Genomic DNA, 21,423 nt, shown 5'->3' on the forward strand with positions numbered 1-21,423 from the left:
ATGACGGGAGAGAAAGGTGGGAACCAAACAGGCAGCATACGGGAGAAACCTCCGTAATCTCCTGTCCGCTGCTCCCACCTGGCTGCAGAGATTGACTTCACCACCTCCCCCCTAAACGTACAGAGAAGGCTTAGAGTCAAAAAACAGACAACGATCATGTTGTACGTTATACTCAAAACAATACTTTACTAATATTAGGAAACAATCTATCACTCTACTGGGTAAAGATAAAGGAGGTATACGGATGCTTTCTGCAGGAAGTGGAAGTGGAGGTGAAATGACAAGATCCTAGTTGAAAATTTCTCCAGCCGATTCTAGATCCAGAGCGCACAAACCCGACAAGCATTCCCACACTGCAGGACAGACAAGGACCCACTCCTTTCGGTCTAACAATAATCCCCATCCTCAAAACACACAGGGATTCGAACTTTTCCACCTCCCGGGCCTCAGCAATTCCGAATTGCCAAACCACAGGCCAGCAACAGGGGGAGCCAGACCACAGGCCGCGCCCCCGCGCGAGGTTGGTATCCTCGCGACTTCTCCTCGGGCGAGGGCAGGGCCCTCCAGAAAGGCCTGGGGCCTGGTTCTCCCCGGTATATCGTAGATCTACACCTCAATCCCCATCCCACCCAGCCCTGAGCTGAGTTCTGAAACGTTGTCAGCTTTCCCAGATGCGAATGAGCTATGCGACCGCCAAGTGAGGAACTCCGCACACAGGGCGGGACTGGCTGGAGTAAGCACTGGTGGCCGGGGAAGCCGAGGTGCGAATGCCTCGCTTTGGGATAGGTGTCACTGCATTTGTTCGGCGCGTTTGCATTTTGGAAACACTTAGACCCACATTCTCACATTTCTCTGCTTTCAGGGCCTCGTGCAAAGCTGCAGAGGTGGCCTCCTTCTTTAGAACATTTCCCTAGGCTAAACTGCATCGGAGCAGCGGGTGATGGTGCAGTTGGCAGCAGATGGTACCAGGTTTGGAAACACACCCCCACGGCATATTACGTATTCGAATTCACAAGTACTAAGGGGTATTCAAGAATGGGTGGCCGAGGTCACCCTGTTTTTTTTTTTCCATTTAAATAACTCAACTGTTTAATCGTAAATCAAAGCTCCAAGACCAGCTTTTGCGAGGGGCGCTGACGATTGAGAAAAGGGGGGGGAGAGAGAGAGAGAGAGAGAGAGAGAGAGAGAGAGAGAGAGAGAGAGAGAGAGAGAGAGAGAGAGAGAGAGGTGCGTGCAGGCAAGAAGGACAGAAGCAAAGGCTTCCACTGCGGAAGGGTGGGGAAGGACGGGGACGTGGGGGCTGCGTCCGCCTGCATAAAGCCCTCGGAGTCTGGAGTCTCCAGCTTCTGGCCTCTAGGCCTGAGCCTCGCCAGTCGCGCCCCGCGCTCATCCTAGCTCGGATCGCACAGGAGAGACTGCGTGGTTTGAGCTGGAGTGCGGCCCCGCACTTTGCCAATCCCGCTTGTGCCCCGGCCTCCTCCACGGCCGACAGCGGCCAGACCCGGGCTCGCAGCACCTTCTCGGGCTCCGCGCGCCTCCCAGCCTCGGGTCTGGCGGCTTCCCCAGTGGGCTCACATCCTCCCCGCGCCCTCCCGCATGTCAGCTGGGACGCGCGTCTCAGCCGGCGCGGTTGCCGGGGGCACGCGAGGCGAGGTGTGGGGCCTTTTCTGCGACCCTGGACTCTTCTTGGGGCGAGGTCCGGAAGCTGAGATTCCGCTGGGAGGAAAGGGGAAGTCGAAACCTCTGAAAAGAAAGGAAATGGCTTCATTCGTGGCCAAACGCTGAGCGCGGGGCCGGAGTGCACGGAGCCCGAGGCCTGGCCGGGAGGTTCATCCGACGCCTGCTTGACTCGGGCCCAAGCAGCCTGCGTCTCTCTCCCTCCTTCCTTCCTTCCTTCTCCCCCGCCCCTTGTCCCCTTGTTTCTCCTTTAGTTTTCACATGTGTTTTAAAATTTCATATGTGGGCACGTTTAAAAAGCAATTTCGCATTTTAAAGTCGGCAGCAGCACAGGGAGAATTACAAATCGGATTGGATTTAATTAGCTGGTAATGCTCCTCTCATGCCCCCATAATTAAACAGAGATTCTAGTGGTGCTTCAGGGCCCACAAGTGATTATTACAAGCATATTTTACATTTACATTAAAATGCTGTCCCGGGGGTGTAATCCAAGATCTGGCACCATTCAAACCTGAGTACTGAGGCCAGAACACTGCTCCCCAGCCTTGGAAAGACGGCTTGTGGGGGCCGTTGTTTAGTTTCCGTGGCTGATTTTTGGTGCGGTTCTGTTTTCCGAGGAGTAAGGAAAGACAGCTGATGGCTCTCGAGGCCTCTTTGTATCCGGCCAGGGCTCTTTCAGCCTCAGACTCCACCGAGACCCACGCCAAAATAATAATTAAAAAAATTTAAGTGTGAATTTATGCAAAACCTAGAGCCACTTTTGTGGTTCCCTACTACTACACACAGAGGGCATATCTAGCACAAGCGTTACCTTTAGCCCCGACAGGAGACCGACTGGTTGCCCTGCGGGCGGACTCTGTTACTCTGTAGAGATCCAGAGGCCAGGTTTGGAGACCTCGCAATCTCTCTCCTCTTGCATTCTCTTTCCCCCCATTTCATCTTTCTGTCACCGAGATCTACCAATCTCTCTTCCTCAGCGATTCCCTGTGAATCGTCCCAGGGACGCTGCCTGCCCGATTCGCTCACCTTGGGAGCCCGTTGTCCTACTTGTCCCCCGTCCCGCCTCCACTGCCTGACAATTTCCAGGCTCTACGCGAAGCGCGTGTCCGTGTTGTCACCAGATTCATGAGCGCTTTTGATGAGAGCTGCTTCCCTTTTGGAAACACATTCCTTCTCCCCAAGAGAGAAGAATCTATTCTCCTGGACTGGCTTGAACACACACACACACACACACACACACACACACACACACACACAGAGCTTAAACACACACACAGACAGGGAAAAGTTTCTGTGGTGTGAAACATCAGCCTCTAATAGCTGTCTTGAAGTCCAATAAAGACTTTCAGGAAATAGAGATAGGCCTGCTCAATTAACAGACCCCCAGATTGTCATTTCAGGGGCTACCTTTTCTCCCATTGGCTCTCTACTTTATTTTTTCCTTCAAAACTGTCTACCACAACATCCTCCTTACTTATGCCCTTATCTTTTTTAAACAAGCAACTCCTGGAAATAACTACCTAAGGAGAGGAGAGGAACCCCCCTCCTGGTTTCATTAATTAGTGGCAAACGCTGGTCAAGTACCAGGAGCATCTTTGAGTCTGAGTCTTCTCACCTGTAAAGAAGTGGTTAGAACAGATAAACTCTAAAGATGCATTTCCACTCTTAAATGCAGGACTTTTAAGACAAGATTTTCTTCTGCGTTTCTGAATGATTGAAGATACGTATATACATTTCAGTAATGTTCTGTACCAAGATGCAGATGAAGAGGACATTGTAAACTTCTGAAAGTGCCATCGCAGGCTGGTTCCTCCTAGAGCAGCCTTCCTGTCTGAGCACAGAAAGAGCCCCCCAGGGGGGAGTCTCCTGAACACAGCCATCATTTAAATCCACTTATCGTCACATGATTCATTAGGACCCATAATCCTCATCTGACCATACACCACCACTGAAACCCCATAAAACTGGCCAAGAAGCTGGCCAAAATATGCATGCATTAATTAGTTAGCGGGCCTTTGGGTTCTAATCTGATGAACAGCTCCAAGGCTGCAGTGGGCAGAGGGTTTGGGATTTTTTTTTTTACCTACCAATGCCCGAGGGTCCTACCAGGACATCAGTCGAACACAGGGTTTACCTTGTCTCTTGTTAGATCTGACATCTAACCCCCTTTGGAGGTTGGCCTAACCACAGTAATTAAGGCTAAAACCTGGCAGTGGGTCCATAAGAGGGATGGGCAAGAATCCATTCATAGGAGGAAAAGAGAATCAGCAATGAGTTTTGTTACTGCATCTAGTATTATTATGAGAGCGGGGCAGGGAGTTGCCCAAAGAGAAAGAACAGAACTTTTTGGTATTAATAGAAGGCAAAAATACTGAGCAACCCTCTCCCTGAACACACACACACACACACACACACACACACACACACACACTAATGACTATAGTTTATCAAGAAGCTGAAAATGCTTCCAACCCATTTAGAAGGATAAGGGGAAGACTTGCTGAGGAGGAACGTGGGCTTGAGCCAATTTAGCAACCACAATTCTGGCCAGGTACCAGGAAATCACAGAACACCCCAGATCACAGAACTGGCCCCATCTTTGGCAGGGGGCCCTGTGCTTGGCACTTTCCCACAAGGCGTTTTTTCTTCTCTATGCACATTGGACCCTTACCCAGAGGCTTGTCAGGGTCACTCACTGTCGAGCAGGAAGACCCCTTAGCCTCTTTAAGGGCTGCACTGATGTAACTGAAGGTGCCACCTGCTCTGTATAGGGAGCAATCAACTCTGGCTTTACCTTGTCTCTTGTTGAATTGCAAAGGACAAATGCCTGAGGTCTGTTAAGTCTACATACACTTACTTATTACACTGCAGAATTTATCTTAGTTGTTTTCTAATACATGTGCATTTTCCAATCCCTTCCCGCTCAATTTATAACCCATACAAAATATCTACAGGTTAGAACATGGCAAAAACCCTCTTATAGTAGGAGAAGATTTATTTTTTACTTATTTGATGCATAATAATGTCATCCTTTTAAATTTAGTGGGAGTGACACACCAAAAAATAAGGAACGACATTCTTACAGTTCCAGAATTTGATAACCTCCCTCTTTCTGCTTGTTTTTCTTCCTTTCTTCTTTCGCTTCTTATTCTTTGGACTCAGCCACAGGGAAAAGACATCCAGTTTGGAGTCTTAGGGATGGTTTATTCTGCATGTGCCCCACCTTCTCTTTCCTGAGTATTTTAAATTAGAATCAGGAGGCATCTCATCCTGATGCCTCAGAATCCGGAGAGCAGATTGTGAGCCTAAGTTCTCCAATGCTTCCAGGGATGCCCCCCCATCCTGATCTGCAGAACAGACACAAGTGGAATAACTTGCCTCATTCTAGATCCATAGAGATTATATTCCCATTTGCTTTTCTATGCATTAGGAAGCTCTGGAAGGATGTGCAGGAAATAAATAACAATGGGAGAAGCAAATAGATATATATTGAAAGACAGACTATTCACATGCACATTTTGCATATTTTTGAACCATAACAATATATTGGCTAGTTACTGAAAATTAATATAGTCAGGATCTATATGAGAGCTGCCAGATGCTAAATATATTTATACATAATACCACATATCAAAGAAGAGGGTCTAGAAGACATCCACTGAGAATATGGGACTGAAATACAGTAATGAACTTTCTCTGCTCAATGGGTTGTAAGCTGGAAATCTGCCTAGAGAAGAATATTGTTTATGCAGAAGTATAACACTTTAGGTGAGGCAAAATGCACACTAGCCAAATGCTCCTCTCCATCTGGGAATAGGAAGTTTGAAGTCATTTGCTCTTCCAGTTACATCGTGTCAGTGGACACAGACTTGCAGTAGTGGCCGGGCCCTCAGTCCTAAGTGGAAAGGCTAAGCTAGAACACAAATGAAAAAGGATAGATATTTCCTAATAGATGTTCAAAAATGGACAATTTCTTGTACAAGGAGGACAAGACCCTTCCCTAGAAATGGCTGCCTCTCAGTCCACTCCCCCTCCATGCAATCTACCCCTCTCAGAGCGGGCTGAACACCCTGCCCTAGAACGTCTACCCCTTTCCCTAGGCTTTAACCAGGTGCAAAAGTTCTTGTCAGGCAAATTCTACACAGGAAATTTACTATTTTAAGGCAAAAATAGAAAAAAATCTGAGAGTAAAAATTCCCTTAGCAATGTTAACTCAGAAACAAAGGGAATCAACTAAGCAGTGACTCGAAAAAGAGATCCACTCCACCCCCAGGTTATTAAATGTTCCCTGGATGCCAAAAAATACTTTAAGTTAGAACTGCTGTGCTCTTTTAAAAATATGCAAATAAACAACTCCACCCCACCAGGGGACGCAGCTGTTCAGCTCACACTAGTGTTTATATCTCCTGCAGCTTTTCCTGTTGCATAGTCCCTGCTAGTAAACAACTTAGACCGCTCCATGACAAAGGTCAAATTGCAAAATGAAAGGGACTTTAAAATATTCTTACTTAAAGGTATGATGTATAGAAAACCACATGGGGAATAATAATCTCTGCTCTGCCAACTCGTGTTAATAAACAAATCCTCCCTGGCACACAAAATTAGATCTCCTTTTCCCATAAAAACAGGTGGTTAGCTGTGTGATTTCCAAAGAGGCACACTCAGGAGAGATTCCAGAAGAGCGAACAGGAGAAAGAATAGGCCAATGGTTGTGAGACTCAAAAAGGTGGCATTTGAAAGAAACGTTGGGGCAGGAAGGAAAGGGGAGTTGAAAAGCCCTTGGTTTCCCCAGCTGTTTGCAGAAGTTGGAACATATGGGTACTAGGGTTTTCTAGAGATGAGAAGGTATAGAAAGTAAAATTATCCCCCCTCCCAGGGCATGATTTCCCCCAAATAAAGATACATCTCCAGGATGGAGAGAGACCTTTTCTCCTTCCAAAGGAAATGAGCAGAGGTCACTTAGAACCAATTCTCTTCATTTAGTAAAAATAACAGAGTGATTGTGGCAGCAGCAGCAGGAGTCAAGGTGTTTGTGCTAAAAAACTTCAAGATCGGGCCTGGACGGGAGTAGGAATATCCAAACGGGTTCTTCATATTTCAGGTTTTATAGACAGTCTTTTCCCTAAAGGATATACTTTCATTAGGTCATAAATGCACCAACAGATGAGAGAGGGAAAGAAAGGTGTGTGCTGGGTGTGTGTGTGCGTGTGTGTGTGCACGCGCGCCCGGCAGAAAAGCATGGGGTTATGCGGGTTAGTTAGACTGTGGTGGGAGTTGGGGGTCCAAGCGCCGAGTGTGTGCGCCCCTCCCCCGCCAAAGCAGAGGTCAGCGACGCCCTGTTGAGGCCGCCCTGGGTGAGGCTTCCTAGGGCTTCTGCTTGGCTTTTTTAGTTCCTAACGTTTCTCTTGGGTTCCATCGAATCTCCAAACTGCCTAAAGTCCAAAGGCCACGAGGGGGGAGGGGAAGGAGGAAAAAACGTGTTTTTTCAAGACAGTTTGTTAAAAATTAAACTCAGTAAGTTTATTAGTTGGGTCTTCAGTACCTGATCGTAGGTGGCAGAAAAATGGGTTGTCTGATGACTTTCCCTTGCCGCTGGACCTCGATTCCCGGACAGGAGAGGTGTACCTCCCCCAACACCCAAGGAGAGCGACTTGGTGCCCTGAGAAGTGAATGCTCGCCTCCCTGTTCCAGGCAGGAGAGGACTCTGCAGACAGAGAATCGCCCTGTCTCCACTAGCCACGTTGTCTTCCAGCGCATTTTTCAAAGAGTCGGAGTTATGCAACCAGCATCATTAGATGCCTGTATCCAGTCCCGGAGATTGTTTAAATCCACAGCATGGATTTCACTCTTAGAAACCGGTAGCAGTTTTGAAATTATTGTAAAACACCACTCGGAAGATAAATTGTCTGTCTAGGCCAGATTAGCAAGACACGCGCGCGCATACTCTATGCTTAAAACACACCCTGAAACGCGGAGAAAATGTTTCAGTGCGGGATCTAACTGCGAGAGAGCAAAATTGGAGCAATAATTATTTCCCTCTCTTTTGATTTCCTGCTTCCAAAGAAAGCATTGGTATCAAGGACGAGTTAGGTAATGTAAATTAAAAGGCAAGCAGGTCGCTGCCATTTAAACCCAATCACAGTTCGTAGTTCAAGGAAAACTGCCTTTAATTGACACTGTGTATATTCCTCTGCTCCTCTCGGGCTGCCCAGGCAGGGACGCCCCCAGGAGTATTTATTTCTAAGGCTTTTGGAAACAAAACAACTAACCCGGTCTGCTGTGTAAGAGAGCGCTCCAAGATGGACTGCCGGAGAAAGGCTTTTTGACCCCAGTGGAAATTAGTCATATTGACAGACGCCCAGGGAAGGTAAATTACCCCGCGCGCTGACGTTACGCAGAAGCGCGCCCAGTTGCGACTCGGCCGCGGCGCCGAGGGGGCCGGAGGCTCCCAGTTCGTTTCTCCTGATCCCTACAAAGCCTCACTTTGCTTCTGTTGGGCCTAGGGTTTCAAAGGGAAAGCGACAGAGAGCGATTTTTTAAAAAAAGGGGGTGGGGGAAGGTGCTAGAGAGGAAAAGGGCAAGAGAAAACCCAAAAAGTGAAGGGAAAGAGAAATGCTGTGCGCCGTGGCGCGGGCGAGCTGGAGGACCGCAGAGCAAACGCGCACAGTCCGAAGGGGAGGGAGAGTGGGAGGAGGCAGGCAGCGAGGGGACCGCGAAGCTCCCGGCTCCCAGGTCCGCCACTTGGGAGGTCCCGGCCCCAAAGCAGGCCGGGCCAAACTTCCCCCCGGGAGGCTCGCGGCTCGGGCGGGGTCACAATTACACCTCGGCTCCAGGCGAAGACTTAAAAACCGAGTGGCGGGGGCTGCAGTCTGGAAGCCAGGGCCTGCGGTCATCAGAGGGGGGCCGGGCCCGTGCACAGGAACATTTTACAAGGCATGTGGGTACAAGGAAAAAAAAAATAAAAATAAACCACTTTCATCCAGCGTGGGCAGTGAAAATAAAGCCGTCTTTTAGAGGGGGCGAGCGGGAGTTTTGAAATTCAGCGTGTGTTTTGCTTTTATAAAGTTTTGCGGTTTTACCTGATAACCTAGGGGGAAATTGCCTGGGAAATAACCGCTAGAATTTTTTTCCGGGATATTGCTGTCAAAAGGGTTCACAGGTTTGTCCCAAACCAGCTTGTGTCCCAGGACTGCCAGCAACTGCACACATCCACATAGATCATTATACAGACGGGTGTGTGTGTGTGTGTGGGGGAGAATACTTGCGTGACTGGATTATTGTTGACATAAAATAGGATCTAGAGGTACCACCCCTTTCTTTATAGAACTGAGTCTTTCAACAGAGTCTGCCGCGCGGGCAGAATGGAACTCGTCAAAAGTGTTGCATCTAATTTTACCAGAGATTGGACCGGAAATCTTCTCTAAGAGTAACCAGCGTGGGTGCAAAAGACCCGGGTCAGGGCGCAAAGACGAGACGAAATTCGCCTGGTGGGCTGCAGTGTGGACATCCAACGAAACCTGGTCTCGGCCCTTGGCTTAAAGGAAGGGACCCGACAGCTGGCCCGGCCCACAAGGTGGAGCAGGCAGCGACTCCCGCCAGCGCAGGGCACGGACTGGGGAGGCGGCTAGGTCTTCCCGGACCTTGGGCCTAGAGTCTGCGCTATTTGTAGCCCCTCTCTGGGTTCCCTAGAGGCTCTTCTGTAAGCCGAAAGGAGCCTCTCCTAACCGCCCTCAGTCGCGGGTGTGGGGGGTAGGGGGGGTGGGATTAGACAGAGCCTGCTGCACGGGTATTTTGAAGGGAAAAAATTGCTTATCTTTAAATTAAAACAAAACTTGCTATCTCTAGGTTTCTGTCCTTCATTCTTTTTCTCTTTCGCCCTCCCTCCCAGGCTCGTGGGAACACGCCAAGTTCCACAGTTAAGAGGACCATGGGGGAATAATGGGTGGGATCTAGAAATCCGAGCAGAATCAGGGTGCCGTGCACTTCCTTTCCGCCTTTCATCCCCTCTCTCCAGGCCACTGCTGCTCCCCGGGAGCCGGCCTAGACACCCTTGGGAAGAAAAGGGAGGAGGGAAGGAATCTCCGTTCCCTCCAAGGAGGTAGGGACACGGGGCATTTGTTTATTTTTAAAATAAAGGTTTAAAATAAGTCCAGTTGTTTCTACAACGGAGTTTGCAACCGGATGTGTGTCCAGGAATGCGAAACTTGGGACCCACACTGGCGAATGTTTATTATGTAGAAAGCTGGGTCGCTCTGCGCCCCCTCTCACCTTGGAGATGTCCCAGTCCAGCTTCCCGGCTTGGGCCGCAGCCGGGACCTCCGCCGCCTCCCTTCTCCCCATCCAGAATCAGCGGGGCCCCTGCGGGCGAAGAGGCCCCAGCAAACAATCCTCAAGCCCCTTCTTAGGCTTTGCTCTGTCTCTCAGTATTGCTCAGGTTTGTGGGATGGCGCCCGGCTGGGGAAAACTAGGAAGGAAAGAGGGAGCCAGGCCCGGGTATTCTCTGCTTCCGCCTTAACGTTCCCTCCCCGCCGCGTCTCCCTCCCTGCTCTCCCTGCCCGAGTGTTCCGCGGTGCGATCCACCCCAGCTGCCTAAGGGACTCCAAGTTGCCCCCACATTCCGGACGCCGCGCCCCTACCCACCGGATTGCCTTCGGGGCCCCTCGGTGCTGTGTCGACGGCGCGGAGCTGTGGCCCGGCGAACAAGAACCACCAACCCCGCCAGGTCTACCGCTCTTAGCAGTCGGATAGCCCTGCGGGTCGAAGATGCTCAGAGGAGGAGGAAGTGCAAAGAAAAAATAGGCAGGGGGGAAAAAAAACAACTAACATACACACACGCACGCAAAACCAACTTTGGGGTTGGACCTTTTCAATTTCACACGACGCGACCTGGAGTATCTGGAGAAGGTTTTTGAAGACGTTTAGGAGGGAGGGTGAGTTTTCTGCTGAGAAACTCAATCTGCCATACAGTAGCGGCCCCATCTGGGATCTGTCACTGCTGACAGCACCACAGGGCACAGCCGTGATCTTCTGCACAGCCTGCACTCCCCGAAATACCCTCCTTAATCAAAGGATGTCTGCTCGCGCGATCTCAGCTGAACACGCCGGCGAATTCCACCCCCGGCCCGCCCCCTCCCCACGGACACAGTCATGGCCCCTCTCATCTTCCCAGCACATTAATTAAAAGCGGAAAAGAGACCGAGGCTGATGTCATTGCTCTCAGAAGATCATAAACGGTAAAAGAGTCATCCTGTGAGAATCCCTGAAAATGACTTTAATGAATAATTTCAGAGACAGTTATGGCTTTGGGTGATTACTGAGGGAGAATATGAAAACCAGATTTGCAAAGCGAAGGCGATGGTCAGGCGGCCTAGCCGCCACTTTCTCCCGTTAAAACTGCACCAGCTTTCCTTCATCGCCAAGCTCTAGCTACAGACTTAAGTTGCATTTTCTTCTTTAAAAATAAAAGCAACTAAAGCGTTTTCCCTGCGTTTAAGCCTTATGCTAAAGACTGAAATGTCAGCCCAAGACAACAGCAACAATCCACTTTAAGTAGAAGGCAATCATGCCCTGGCCTCAGTGGCCATTGGCTTCCATCTTTTCACCAAGGAGGTATTTACTGCCATCTTAATTTAGAATGATGTCTTTTTGGCATCTTCTCTAGGCTCTATACTTAATGAAGGTTGAAAACTCTCTCTGCTCCTAAGTCCACTGTTTGTTCTAAATCCTTTCAGATGGTGGAGCAGCAAACAAGCGTGCAGCAAATGACCCCACCTCTCACAGAAGAATCTACAGGTCTCCCTAACTCTTTAGTTCTTGTTCATCAATAGATGGAAAGATGATGTGGTGCTACAATAAGGAATGCTATTTTGAACACTCCATCTGGTCACAGGGAAGCATCAGGTTGTGGGTCTGGTTGGTTCATGATTAGTTGTGCATTAAATGTACTACTTCAGAAAACTGGGTTGTTAGATGGGGAGAGGGCTGGTGAGTACCCTGTGATCCTTTATATGAACAGTTTTGCTGCCTACAAGCCTGTCTCCTTTGCTTGGAAATATAAAATGGGATTCTCTGGGCCTCTGGCCCATGTTCCATCTAACTCAAGTAGAAGTTCATTTATGCTACTGGCAAGAAAGTATTAGGGGCAAAAGCAGTGTGGGGTTTTTGTTGTTGGTTTTTGTTTGGTTTTCAGTGGTCTGAATGAGTCAGAAAACTGCCTATTAGCCTGAGCAGACTCCATCACTAAAGAAGATCTTGGAGAAACCACTTGCCAGCACTGTGAGAAAGTACTTTGTGCAGCTATTGCTTGCCCCTCCCCCTTCTAGTAACACAGTTTCCTCCTCCAATCAGTAAGGATTTAGTGTCTAAAAGCCTCACTCTCTATCCCTAGCCCCCAAAGACTCCCCCCCCCATTTCAATATTCCCTTCACCCCCTGCTGGGGATAGAGGTGGGTGGAAGTCCCACCAAGCTCTCTCAAATGTGACATTTTCATTGACTTAGGAGGAAATGATCCCTTTCCGCTCCAGATTACATGAAGACACTTTGGAGTTTGGTTTATTGATTTGCCTCAAAGAATTGAGAAGGGGTGAACATTTGGGAAATTTTCTCAATTGGATTCCCTGTTTGTTTTTGATAACCTTGGCCCTCCAAATAGACCTTCTTGTTACTACACTCAAATCATAGGCCATGACTTCTTTTCTCTCTAGCTAAATTCACTGTAGTCTCTGACTAAACACTCAGCTTGGGCTTTGCAGCCTGTGTGGAAATAAATAGCACCTCCTGGGTACGCTTTGAGTCCTTGCACTGCCCAATTAAAGCGAGGTGTAGGACTGATCCATGATATGGCCAATTCTCTCCCTGGAGAGACTGTATATAATGCAGGCCTTCATAAAACCACCCCCAAACCATCCAATGTTTCGAATTGACGGTGGAGAGAGTGCCAAGGGTGAGAGACGGCTGTATTGGGTACGTGTAGCCTCAGGCTGTGGCTCCCAAATCCCCTGGGGGAGCTTTTGAAAACTGTAGACTCTGGGTCTCCTCCCTGACCTGCTGAATCAGAATTTCTGGTGAAGGTGGGGGTGAAATAAGGGCTGAATTTATAATCTTTTCAAGTTCTTCAGGAATTTCGGATAAGTAGCTACGTAGGTATGGGAAGCTCCAACCTAAACGGTTCTGGAATTGGATTCATTCCAGTGACCAGGATGGAGCACCAGAGTGCCAGCCTTCGATGTCTGGAAGATATATTTGTCCAGAAATTATACAAACATACCTAGACTCTGGCTGGGCATTGAGACAGGGTAAGGAACAAAGCTGCCGCCTGTCATCCTTGCCCTTGAGAGGTGTTAGTGTTTGTGCCAAGGGCAACTCTGGAGGGGAAAGGGGCGGGGAGGCAGAAGAGGGTCTAGCGCCTTTGCTCCTTGGATCCATTAGGTGCTAATAGCAGGTGCAAAGACGGGGGCTTGGAGAGACGTCCCGTTTTGTACTCAGCGTCGCCCTGCCACTCCACTAGGCAGAAACTCCCAGTGTTTTGACCCACGGGCTGTAGCCGCCAAGCATGTGCCAGCGCCGGAAGGGCAGCCCGGATCCGTAAGAGCCGCCCTCCTCCTCCCGGGCTGGCTTGGGTACCGCAGCACGGCCCGCCGCTGTTAGTGTAGGAGAGCAGCACGCTGCCACAGGAACAGCAGACAAGTGTCCACCGGTCAGGGCCGGATGTGGGAGGCTTTTCTAGGCGGAATGCACCAGACCAGAGACTTGGAAAATTTTGAAGTGGGGAGGATGACAATAGAAAGGTTAACCGGCTCCGCTTCACCTTAAACAAGAAAAACAAAAATGTCCTCTGGGCTAAAAATACGAATTTAGAAAGTCCCTATGCTCCGGCGGGCGGCGAGTTACAGCTGCCGGCCTGGCCCAGGGAAGACTTGGCCGCGCGGCCGCCGATTACACCCAGCTTGGCTGGGATGGCTCCGAGCCGTCTGCCCTGACGTCAGCGAGGCTCCGGGCCGCGCCGCCGCGAGATAGGCAGCGCGGCCGGGCGCGGGCGCGGCGCTAATCACTCCCAGATGTCCCTAATAGCGGAGATAAAGACCGACGGAGCGGCCGGGAATAAATTTGTAATCAGGGCTCTACCATCTGATCATCAAAGCGGCCCAAATGCCCGGAGAATTTGAAGGGAATGTGTGTGTAGGGGGGGGGTCGTGTTTAGGGGAGAGGCGGGGGCGAGCTCCTCGAAGGGAACTGACTTGGGTAAGCGAGACCAGGGAGAGAAGTCTAACTTCTGTGCGCCTGTTAAGTCAGATACCGGGTGCACTTTAACGTCCACGAGCCCTCCTGGCCGAAGCCGCTGGGCTGTTACAAGCCAATTAGACCCTGGCAGACAGTTGCTGTGAGCGAAGTGCGCGTTGCGCAGCGTCTGGATAGTCAAGCGGCCGGCTCAGCGTTGTCCGGCCCCCGGAAATGTGGGATTCGTTTCCTCTCCTGGAGTTGCCCCCTCTCCCTCCCCTTTCTAAACAGTGAAAAAAAATTCTTCGTCCTCCTACCCCCCACCCCGCCCCGACCTAAATTCTGCAGCATGGCTGTGCTCAAGCCGGGGTCCTGGGCCCCAGGCTGAGGGCGGCTCCAGCGTCCTTCTCTTCGACGGATCGGTGGGCTCTGACAGGCCGGGAGTCCGGTGCGTCCCGGAGATTCGGTAGCACCCCCTCCTCGCTCAGGGATCTGAATCACAGAAGTTGGGCCGGGTGGAGGGAATGGGTTTCCTTAGCCCAAAAGCTCCAGCAAAGACAGGGAGTGCCCAGATTCATCCCTCTGCGGGGCATACGCCACAAGCTTCCTTTCCAGTCTTGTCCGCTTGGCATCTACCACCAGTCCCTTCTCCAAATCCAGGCACGTGGGTGGGACTGGCGGGTAGGGAGAACGCACGGCAACTGGAAGAGAAAACCGCCAGCCGCTGGCGCAGCGTTAGACACAGCGTTTCCTTAAAGCTACACAAATAACAGAGGTTTCCCGCGCTTTGCAGACCCGCAGCGCAAATGCAGTCCCGGCTATTGTGGCATCCTTTGCCCAGTTTACTGTTCCCTGCACACACACCTCAAGCCCTCGCAAGTGGCTCGGTTCTCTCTGCAAAGGTAATCTCGGAAGCAGGCCTCCTTCTGCTCCCTGTGACTTTGCACTTGAGCTCACGCTCACCCTCGGCACCCCTTCCTGTGAAATCCGCGTACGCACAACATACTCACCCTCCTGCTACCTTAACAACAGGGTGAGATACCAGCTCTGCGATCCTCACCACCGGGGGGGGGGGGGGGGGGCGGGTAGCAGAGGCCTAGGGGATGGAAAAGCGACCGAGCCACTCCCCACCCCTGAGTCTTGCATGTTAGCTTTCCAAGGGGCTGGGAAGCTGCCCTCTCTGGAGCCACTGCTGCACCCACCTCATTGCAGAGGATCAGGCTGCCTGGTGCTGCGACACCTGAGGAGGGCAGCCTAGGCCGGGAGGTCCACCCTTCCCAGGTTCCTGGCCTACTGGCTATCTCGATCGGACGCTGGAACTTCCCCCAGGGGAGGCCCCGGGAATTTAGAAGATAAGAAGAACCTCAGGTGATCTTGCTGTTATCTTCTGGGTCTCTTGGCCTGAAAAGCTCTTAAAACTACCGTCATTGTCCTGGCTGGGGGCGAAAGTCCTGGAAAACCTTCACTGGGAGCTGGACGTGTGCTCAAGTCATTCTGTTGAGTTTTCCAAATTACTTCCCAAGGAGTTGAGAATGGGTCAGTAGGACACACACACACACACACACACACACACACACACACACACACTCACACTCACACACGCACAGCGGCGGAGCACTCGCCCCGCCGGTGCTCCAGGGTTATCAGGCGCTGGGCCTGCGCGGCGGTCTGGGGCCGAGCCCTGACAGCCAGATCTACCATCAATTTACCTTCCGCCGCCCCAGCTTCCCATTTAGCTTTTAACGTCAAATCCTGCATTTTTGTCGGCTCCGGCCTGTCTAGAAAGCTTGTGATTTCGCTGCAGGAGTGATTGCTTTTAACAAAATGGCAGCAACCACATTATCCGAGCAATTAAAACAGAGACCTTTTAGCCGGTCCCGCAAGGCAGGAGCTTGGAAACAGTTTTTTTTTTTTTTTTTTTTAAAGTAAAAAAAGAAATGGAGTTAAAAGAGAAAGAAATGTGTGCAGGAGAAAAGAATGGAAGCGAAGAAGAAACGCCTGCCCAAACCACTCACTTCCCTGGGACATGACAACGTGAGACAGGGATGTTGGGTGGCTAGAGTGACGCATAATCTGGGGTGTCTTGCCAGTGGAAGTGTCCCACCACTTAGGGTTCACGTTGGGTTAGGAGCTTCAGGCCCCTGGGGTGTCAGGTCTGCTGGATGTCTGGCCTTGGGGTTCCTGGCGGGTTGGAATGTCGAGGTAGTTGAGGTGTAGGGAGCTGGTGTTGCTGGGCCCGAGGAAGCCGCGCAGCAGGCAGGAGAGGAGAGGAGAGGAAGAGGGCAGAGCCTGGCCCAGGCCAGACAAAGAGGACGGGTTTCTGGAGCGCGGGTTTAAAAGCATGTGTAGTAGCAGCTGCCCCTTAGCGACGGTGCTGCCAGGGTCTATTGGTTCTCCTCTGCTGATGTTTAATAAACTACAAAAAAAGTGTTAAACCAGCAGAAATGCGTTAAGGCCCAGACGGGGAAGGAGACAGCTATCCAAGGCAAGCACAGGCACACATGCGTAACTCCTCTCTGGCTCCTGTTTTGAAAACCTCACCGCTTCCACCTCCATTCACTACACTACTTCGGTAAATGCTTTTCACCCACTCCTACGATTTGGTGTCTTTCTCTTGAACGGATTAAAGTAAAGACGCAAAAGGCGGCAGGAGGCAGGAGAGGGAGGGAACCACTCGGTCAAACCTACAGGGATCCCGAGAGTAATAGAAAATCAGGGCGCGCCTCCACCCCCCATTGGTATAAACAAAGGCAAGTGTCTGTAAACACAGCCCCGCGCCCACCACGTCGGCCCAGCGCCCGCTGACCCGAGGGGAGAAAGTTCAGATCGCTTTGGCCGAGTTGTTCTAACCCCTCGCCCTCCCGTTGTCAGCTGCCCGCAGAAGAGACCTGCAGAGCCACTCGCTTGTGTCTCCCCCGGCACTTGCGAATTAGCAGGCTGCAGGCGGCAGAGCTCCGAGTGGGCATCCGCCAGGCGTGGGAACCGCTGGGATATCGGGGGAGGGTCTGTGACCGAAGCCGAGGTGCGAACATCACCCCGAGGATGGGTTCCAAGATGGAAACCCTCTGGCAAGCCTCCCTAACACCAGATTTATATACATGGCGTTTCATGAAACAAACCGCTTTTTAATACGTTTCACCTTTCTTCCCTCTCTCCTCCTCACTCCTGAATCCCTCCCCTCTTCTCCCCCCTCCCTGGCTTCGTCCTTTCTGGCGCTTCAGTCTCTCTGGTTCCTAGAGCAGAGACTTTCGGGCTCTAGCCAAGCCCAAGGGCTAAGGAGGCCTCAGGGACTTCCTTCCGGGATGTGCTGGGACTCAGCGAGACCAAACCTCCGACGGGGTGAAGTCCCAGGCGGCTGGTAGCCGGGGGAGGAAGCCGCTTGCTCGGCTGGCTTGCGGCCGGGAAGACTTCAGACACCGCACAGTTAATATTGAGTTCCCTGTAACTCCTTGTAAATCTAACCCCCCCCCCCAACCTCTTTAAATCCTTGGTCGTGTTCGAGATTTCTTACTTGACGTTACCTAAGTTCCTTATTACCTAATGAAGGACTTTTTTCAAAGGCTCTCCCTCTCCCCCGGCCTGCTCGGACGAGAATCCTCCCTCCCCCATGGAGACTACAAGCAAAAACTTCCTCTTTTCCGCTTTCCTTTTTTTCTTTTCTTAGATGAAAGCTCTATATTTTGAATTAAAGACTAACGCCTGGGATCCTCCTTAAACATCCTCCACCAAAACGCGCTCTGTAACCAAAGCCCCCACCGAATGGTATCTGGTTGTTTTCATAAAAACAAGGACACTTTTCACCTTCTGAGGAAACCACCAGGCCTTTCTCCGATTCAGACCCTCCTTCTACAGACCACTCAGCCTTCGCCTGGGAGCTGGGTGGTGGGGGCGAGAGCCCAAGCTCTTTGGCAGGATTTTCACCAAGGACCCTTCTCTTTAAAGGACCTCCTCACCCTGCAAGGATCAGAGCTCACGTTGATGATTGGTCGGAAGCACCGACTCTTTCAAATAAAGTTAGAGGCAATCATGATAATTTAGTTTACTTCTGAATATTTTAAATATTATGAAAACAAATATAACAGTTTTGTTTTCAAAACTCTTTTGAGGTATCAACTATTAAAAGATTAGGGTTTTTGTAAAAAAACACACAGTGGTTTATTGAATACTTACAACGTTTACACCTTCAATATTAATTAAATTCCACTTAATTTTAGAGGACGGAAGTGCACAAAACAAGTAGCTGTTGGAAACATCTTCGAATAGGGAACAACCACAGATGAAACGACAGCACTAGATACTGACCCTAACGGAAATGTTAGCGGCCCCGTTTTCTGCTTTGAAATAAAACTTTATAATCCCCAGGAATATTTATATCCAAAGGCCAAGGATTAAAGATACACTTCACATACACACTAATGTCCGCTGTCTTTATCTGGAAGGGGTTGGGTAGGTGGGGAGGGGGCCACGCTGGTGTCTACACAGCCAGGAGGGAACATTCACACACAGAGAATCTACAAGACGACGGGATCCCTTACCACGTGGGAGTGTCCTCTTCATATTAAAATATGGAATGCTTTTCTTCAAATATCCACTTTTTTGGAAGGGAAAGTGGGGAGCGGATGCCTCAAAGGGGGGCAAAGAGAGGGGAGGCAAATTGCACATAAATAAACCGAATGATTCCAAATGCAAGTAGTCCTTGGAGCTGAGCGCGGAGGGCTTGCCCGGAGTCCTGGGTCTGCATCCGGCTCCTGGGCCCCAGCTCCTCGCACTCTCCTCCTCCTCTTCCTCCTCACTGCTTGAGCTCCAAGGCCCAGACGTGCTGCGGCCAGCCCGTCCGGCCTTTGGTTTTCTTGTCGTTGCTGCTCACTGTGCTTTTCAAGATTTCGTTCTGGGCATAGGGGAAGCGAGAGGGAGAAAAGTGAAAAGAGAAATTCAGAGAGGAGACCTGGTTCCACGCCACTCGCGCGCTCCCCGGGCCGAAGGAGACAGTGGGACCTCGACCAACGGATGAGAGGCGTGATGGTTTCAAGTCCTAGACCCTGAAGAAAAGCTACGAAGGTTGGAGCTGCCCTAGCTACCTCCCAGGTCTCCACGCGCCTGCAACGCTCAACTACCGGATCCGCAAGTTTATAAACAACCACCCGTTTTCAAGTCGTTTATGGAGGAGCTGGGGGCCCTTTCTCTGACTCCAGATGTAAGGAAGCGAGCGGGGGTCGGCGCTAAGTCTGGTTTCCCTGTTTTCAATCGCAATCTCAGATTCACGCTGTTGGGAAGATGGGGAGAAGTTCCCTCCTTCCTGGCTTGGGCCTGGTGGCCTGCGGTTCTCGCCAGGCTCAGCAGTGCCTCTCTTCTAAGGCCCTTCTGAAATCCCTAGTTATTCTGGAGGTCACTCGATTATGTAGCCACAAGCTCCAAAGAAGAAAAATTCTACAAATGGCATTATTTTCCAGGCCCTTCTTGGCAACAGCCCAGCTCTGAACACTACCACCCTAAGGGCACTTGCTAGGAACTTGAGAAAACTAATTTTCAGTTATAATTCCGTGTTACTGTTAACAATAACAATTATCATAGTAATATTTACCATTTGTCTTAAAATGTGCAGGTCACTGCAAATAAAACAAGAAATACCCATGAAATATACTCATCTGGTAAGCTACATTTTAACCTCACCGTCAAAGAGAAACTGGAGCTGCATTTTGAAGTTGAAAGTGCTTATTTTATGTTTACCTTTACATCTTCCGGGCACAGTAAGAACAATCATAAAACTTTCTTAGAATCAGTGGCAACCTCTTCTCAGGAGGTGGAAATGGTATCAATAGCGAAATAACTGGAATTGGGCGTTTTGGGGCGACTCATTTTAGAAACGTTTGAAAGCAAGATCGGATTGGAGGCCAAATGAAGGCTCTAAAGGACACGGACTGAGGGGTGAGGGCCAGTGCAAAAGGAAGATCAATCGCGACCCTGAGTCCGCGAGGCCCGCCCTAAGTGCCTGGGGGAGCAGCGATAACCCAGAGGTAAGATCACCAGCGCGAAGCATCCCTCTTAACCTCCTCCGCCTGCTGACACCCTCCCCCCTTTCCTTTGCCTCTTCGGGAAACCATCCCTACCACAACCTGGTGCAAACTAGGCTCAGGACACAGCCAAAGCACGCGGGATACCACTGCTCACCCTAGTTGGAGACTGGGAGCACCGATCCCCCGAACTCCGCACCCCCACTGCCCGCTGCACCCTGGTACTGACCAGCTCCTTCTTCCTCTTCTCTTCTTTCACATCTGTCTTCTTGATCTCAGCCTTGAAGGCCTCCGCCTCGCCGTTCTGGTCGTCCTTGGCCAGCAGGTCCATGAGGTAGGCGATGTAGCTGGTGGCCAGGCGCAGCGTCTTGATCTTGGAGAGTTTGGTGTCAGCGGGCACATTGGGGATGCACTCGCGCAGTTCGGCGAAGGCGCTGTTGATGCTCTGAGTCCTGCGCCGCTCTTTGCGGTTGGCGGTGCCCCGGCGCTTCACCGGGCGCGGCCCCCCCAAGCCCGGGGGCCCGGCGCCCGTCGGCACCCCCCCGTAATGGGAGTGGTCCAGGCCGGCGGCACCGCTGGCGTACTCAGGGCTGTAGGACAGGGCCATGCTGTAGTCGGGGGGCGACATCTCGGGGTGGCCGATGAGCCAGCCATGGAAATAGGGGTTCTCCTCGTGGCTGCAGCGGCTGGCGGCGGCGGCGGCGGCGGCGGCGGCAGCGGCGGCAAACGGATAGCCCTCATGGTGCACCACCGGGTGGTGGGGGAAACCCCCCACCAGACTCATCTCGCCCTCCGCGCCCCTCCACGCGCCCCAGCGTGCGCGCAGCCCCGCTGCGCCCTCCGCTCGGGCTCCTGCTTCCGCGCTCGGCGGCCTCCCCCACCCCCCACCCCCCAACCCCCGGGCGCCCGGGCCCGCCCGGCAGCCGCAGAGGGGGCTGCTGCAGCCCGGGCCCCGGCCCCCCGCCTGGCCCGCCGGGCCTGCCTCAGGAGCGCTGCGGCCGCCGGCTCCCCATGGGGCTCGGCGAGCTGGTCCCGGCACCGTGCGCCCTTGGCCGCCGCCGCCGCCGCTGGCTCCTTTCTTGCTCCACGGCCCGCGCGCCGGCTCCTGTTTCCCGGGCTGCTGCGGGGAGGCCAAATCCTCTGGTGCTCATGCAAAAGTGCCCGGGCTCCCGCGAGGCTGCTTCGCGGAGTCGCCGGGCTCCACGCCCCGGCCGCGCTCCTTGCGCGGAAACTAACTTGGAGTCCCGGGACAAGTCCGAGCCACAGTTGGAGGAGCCGGCCCGGCTCTGCAGGGAAGCGGCCGGGTCCACTGCTCACTGTGAAGCTACCTCCGTGCGACCCTCCCCTTCCCGCCCCTCCCCCTCCCCCCACCAGCCCGATCTGTGTTCTTGGGCGCTTATTGTTTTAATGAAAATTTTGGTGGTGGTTGTTTTGGTCCTTGAATGTGATTTTAGCTGCGAGTAACGTGTCCTCGCTCCTCTCGGGCTCCCTCGGAGGGTTTTCAGAGAGGTTTCAGTG

General features: G+C 51.7%; 1 protein-coding gene and 3 long non-coding RNA genes across 5 annotated transcripts in view; 1 reads left to right on the top strand and 3 right to left on the bottom strand.

Moving 5' to 3' along the window:
• LOC109448162 (uncharacterized) overlaps positions 1-14,150 on the bottom strand; it is a 69,953-nt gene extending 55,803 nt beyond the window's left edge. For both annotated transcript variants that reach the window (XR_016019037.1, XR_016019038.1), the window contains exon 1: positions 10,318-14,150. This is a non-coding gene — a long non-coding RNA (uncharacterized LOC109448162). The remainder of the gene's footprint in view (positions 1-10,317) is intronic.
• Positions 160-2,844, bottom strand: LOC109448106 (uncharacterized). Its single transcript, XR_016019036.1, has 2 exons — positions 2,704-2,844; positions 160-1,743 (listed from the first exon to the last, which is right to left on the bottom strand). It is a non-coding gene; the product is annotated as an uncharacterized LOC109448106 (long non-coding RNA).
• LOC141572721 (uncharacterized) lies at positions 2,676-9,521 on the top strand. The gene is made up of 2 exons (XR_012498131.2): positions 2,676-8,044; positions 9,002-9,521. It is a non-coding gene; the product is annotated as an uncharacterized LOC141572721 (long non-coding RNA).
• Positions 14,151-18,024: 3,874 nt separating the features above from the next.
• On the bottom strand, positions 18,025-20,795 carry HAND2 (heart and neural crest derivatives expressed 2). The gene is made up of 2 exons (XM_019733092.3): positions 20,135-20,795; positions 18,025-18,782 (listed from the first exon to the last, which is right to left on the bottom strand). Exons 1-2 carry the CDS (start codon positions 20,687-20,689, stop codon positions 18,684-18,686), a joined length of 654 nt encoding a protein of 217 aa, XP_019588651.1. The 5' UTR covers positions 20,690-20,795; the 3' UTR covers positions 18,025-18,683.
• Between the last annotated feature and the right edge of the window lie 628 nt (positions 20,796-21,423).

This window comes from Rhinolophus sinicus, chromosome 15 (genome assembly GCF_057876585.1).
Source record: "Rhinolophus sinicus isolate RSI-liver-muscle chromosome 15, RSI-T2T, whole genome shotgun sequence".
Taxonomy (NCBI): Eukaryota; Metazoa; Chordata; class Mammalia; order Chiroptera; family Rhinolophidae; genus Rhinolophus; species Rhinolophus sinicus.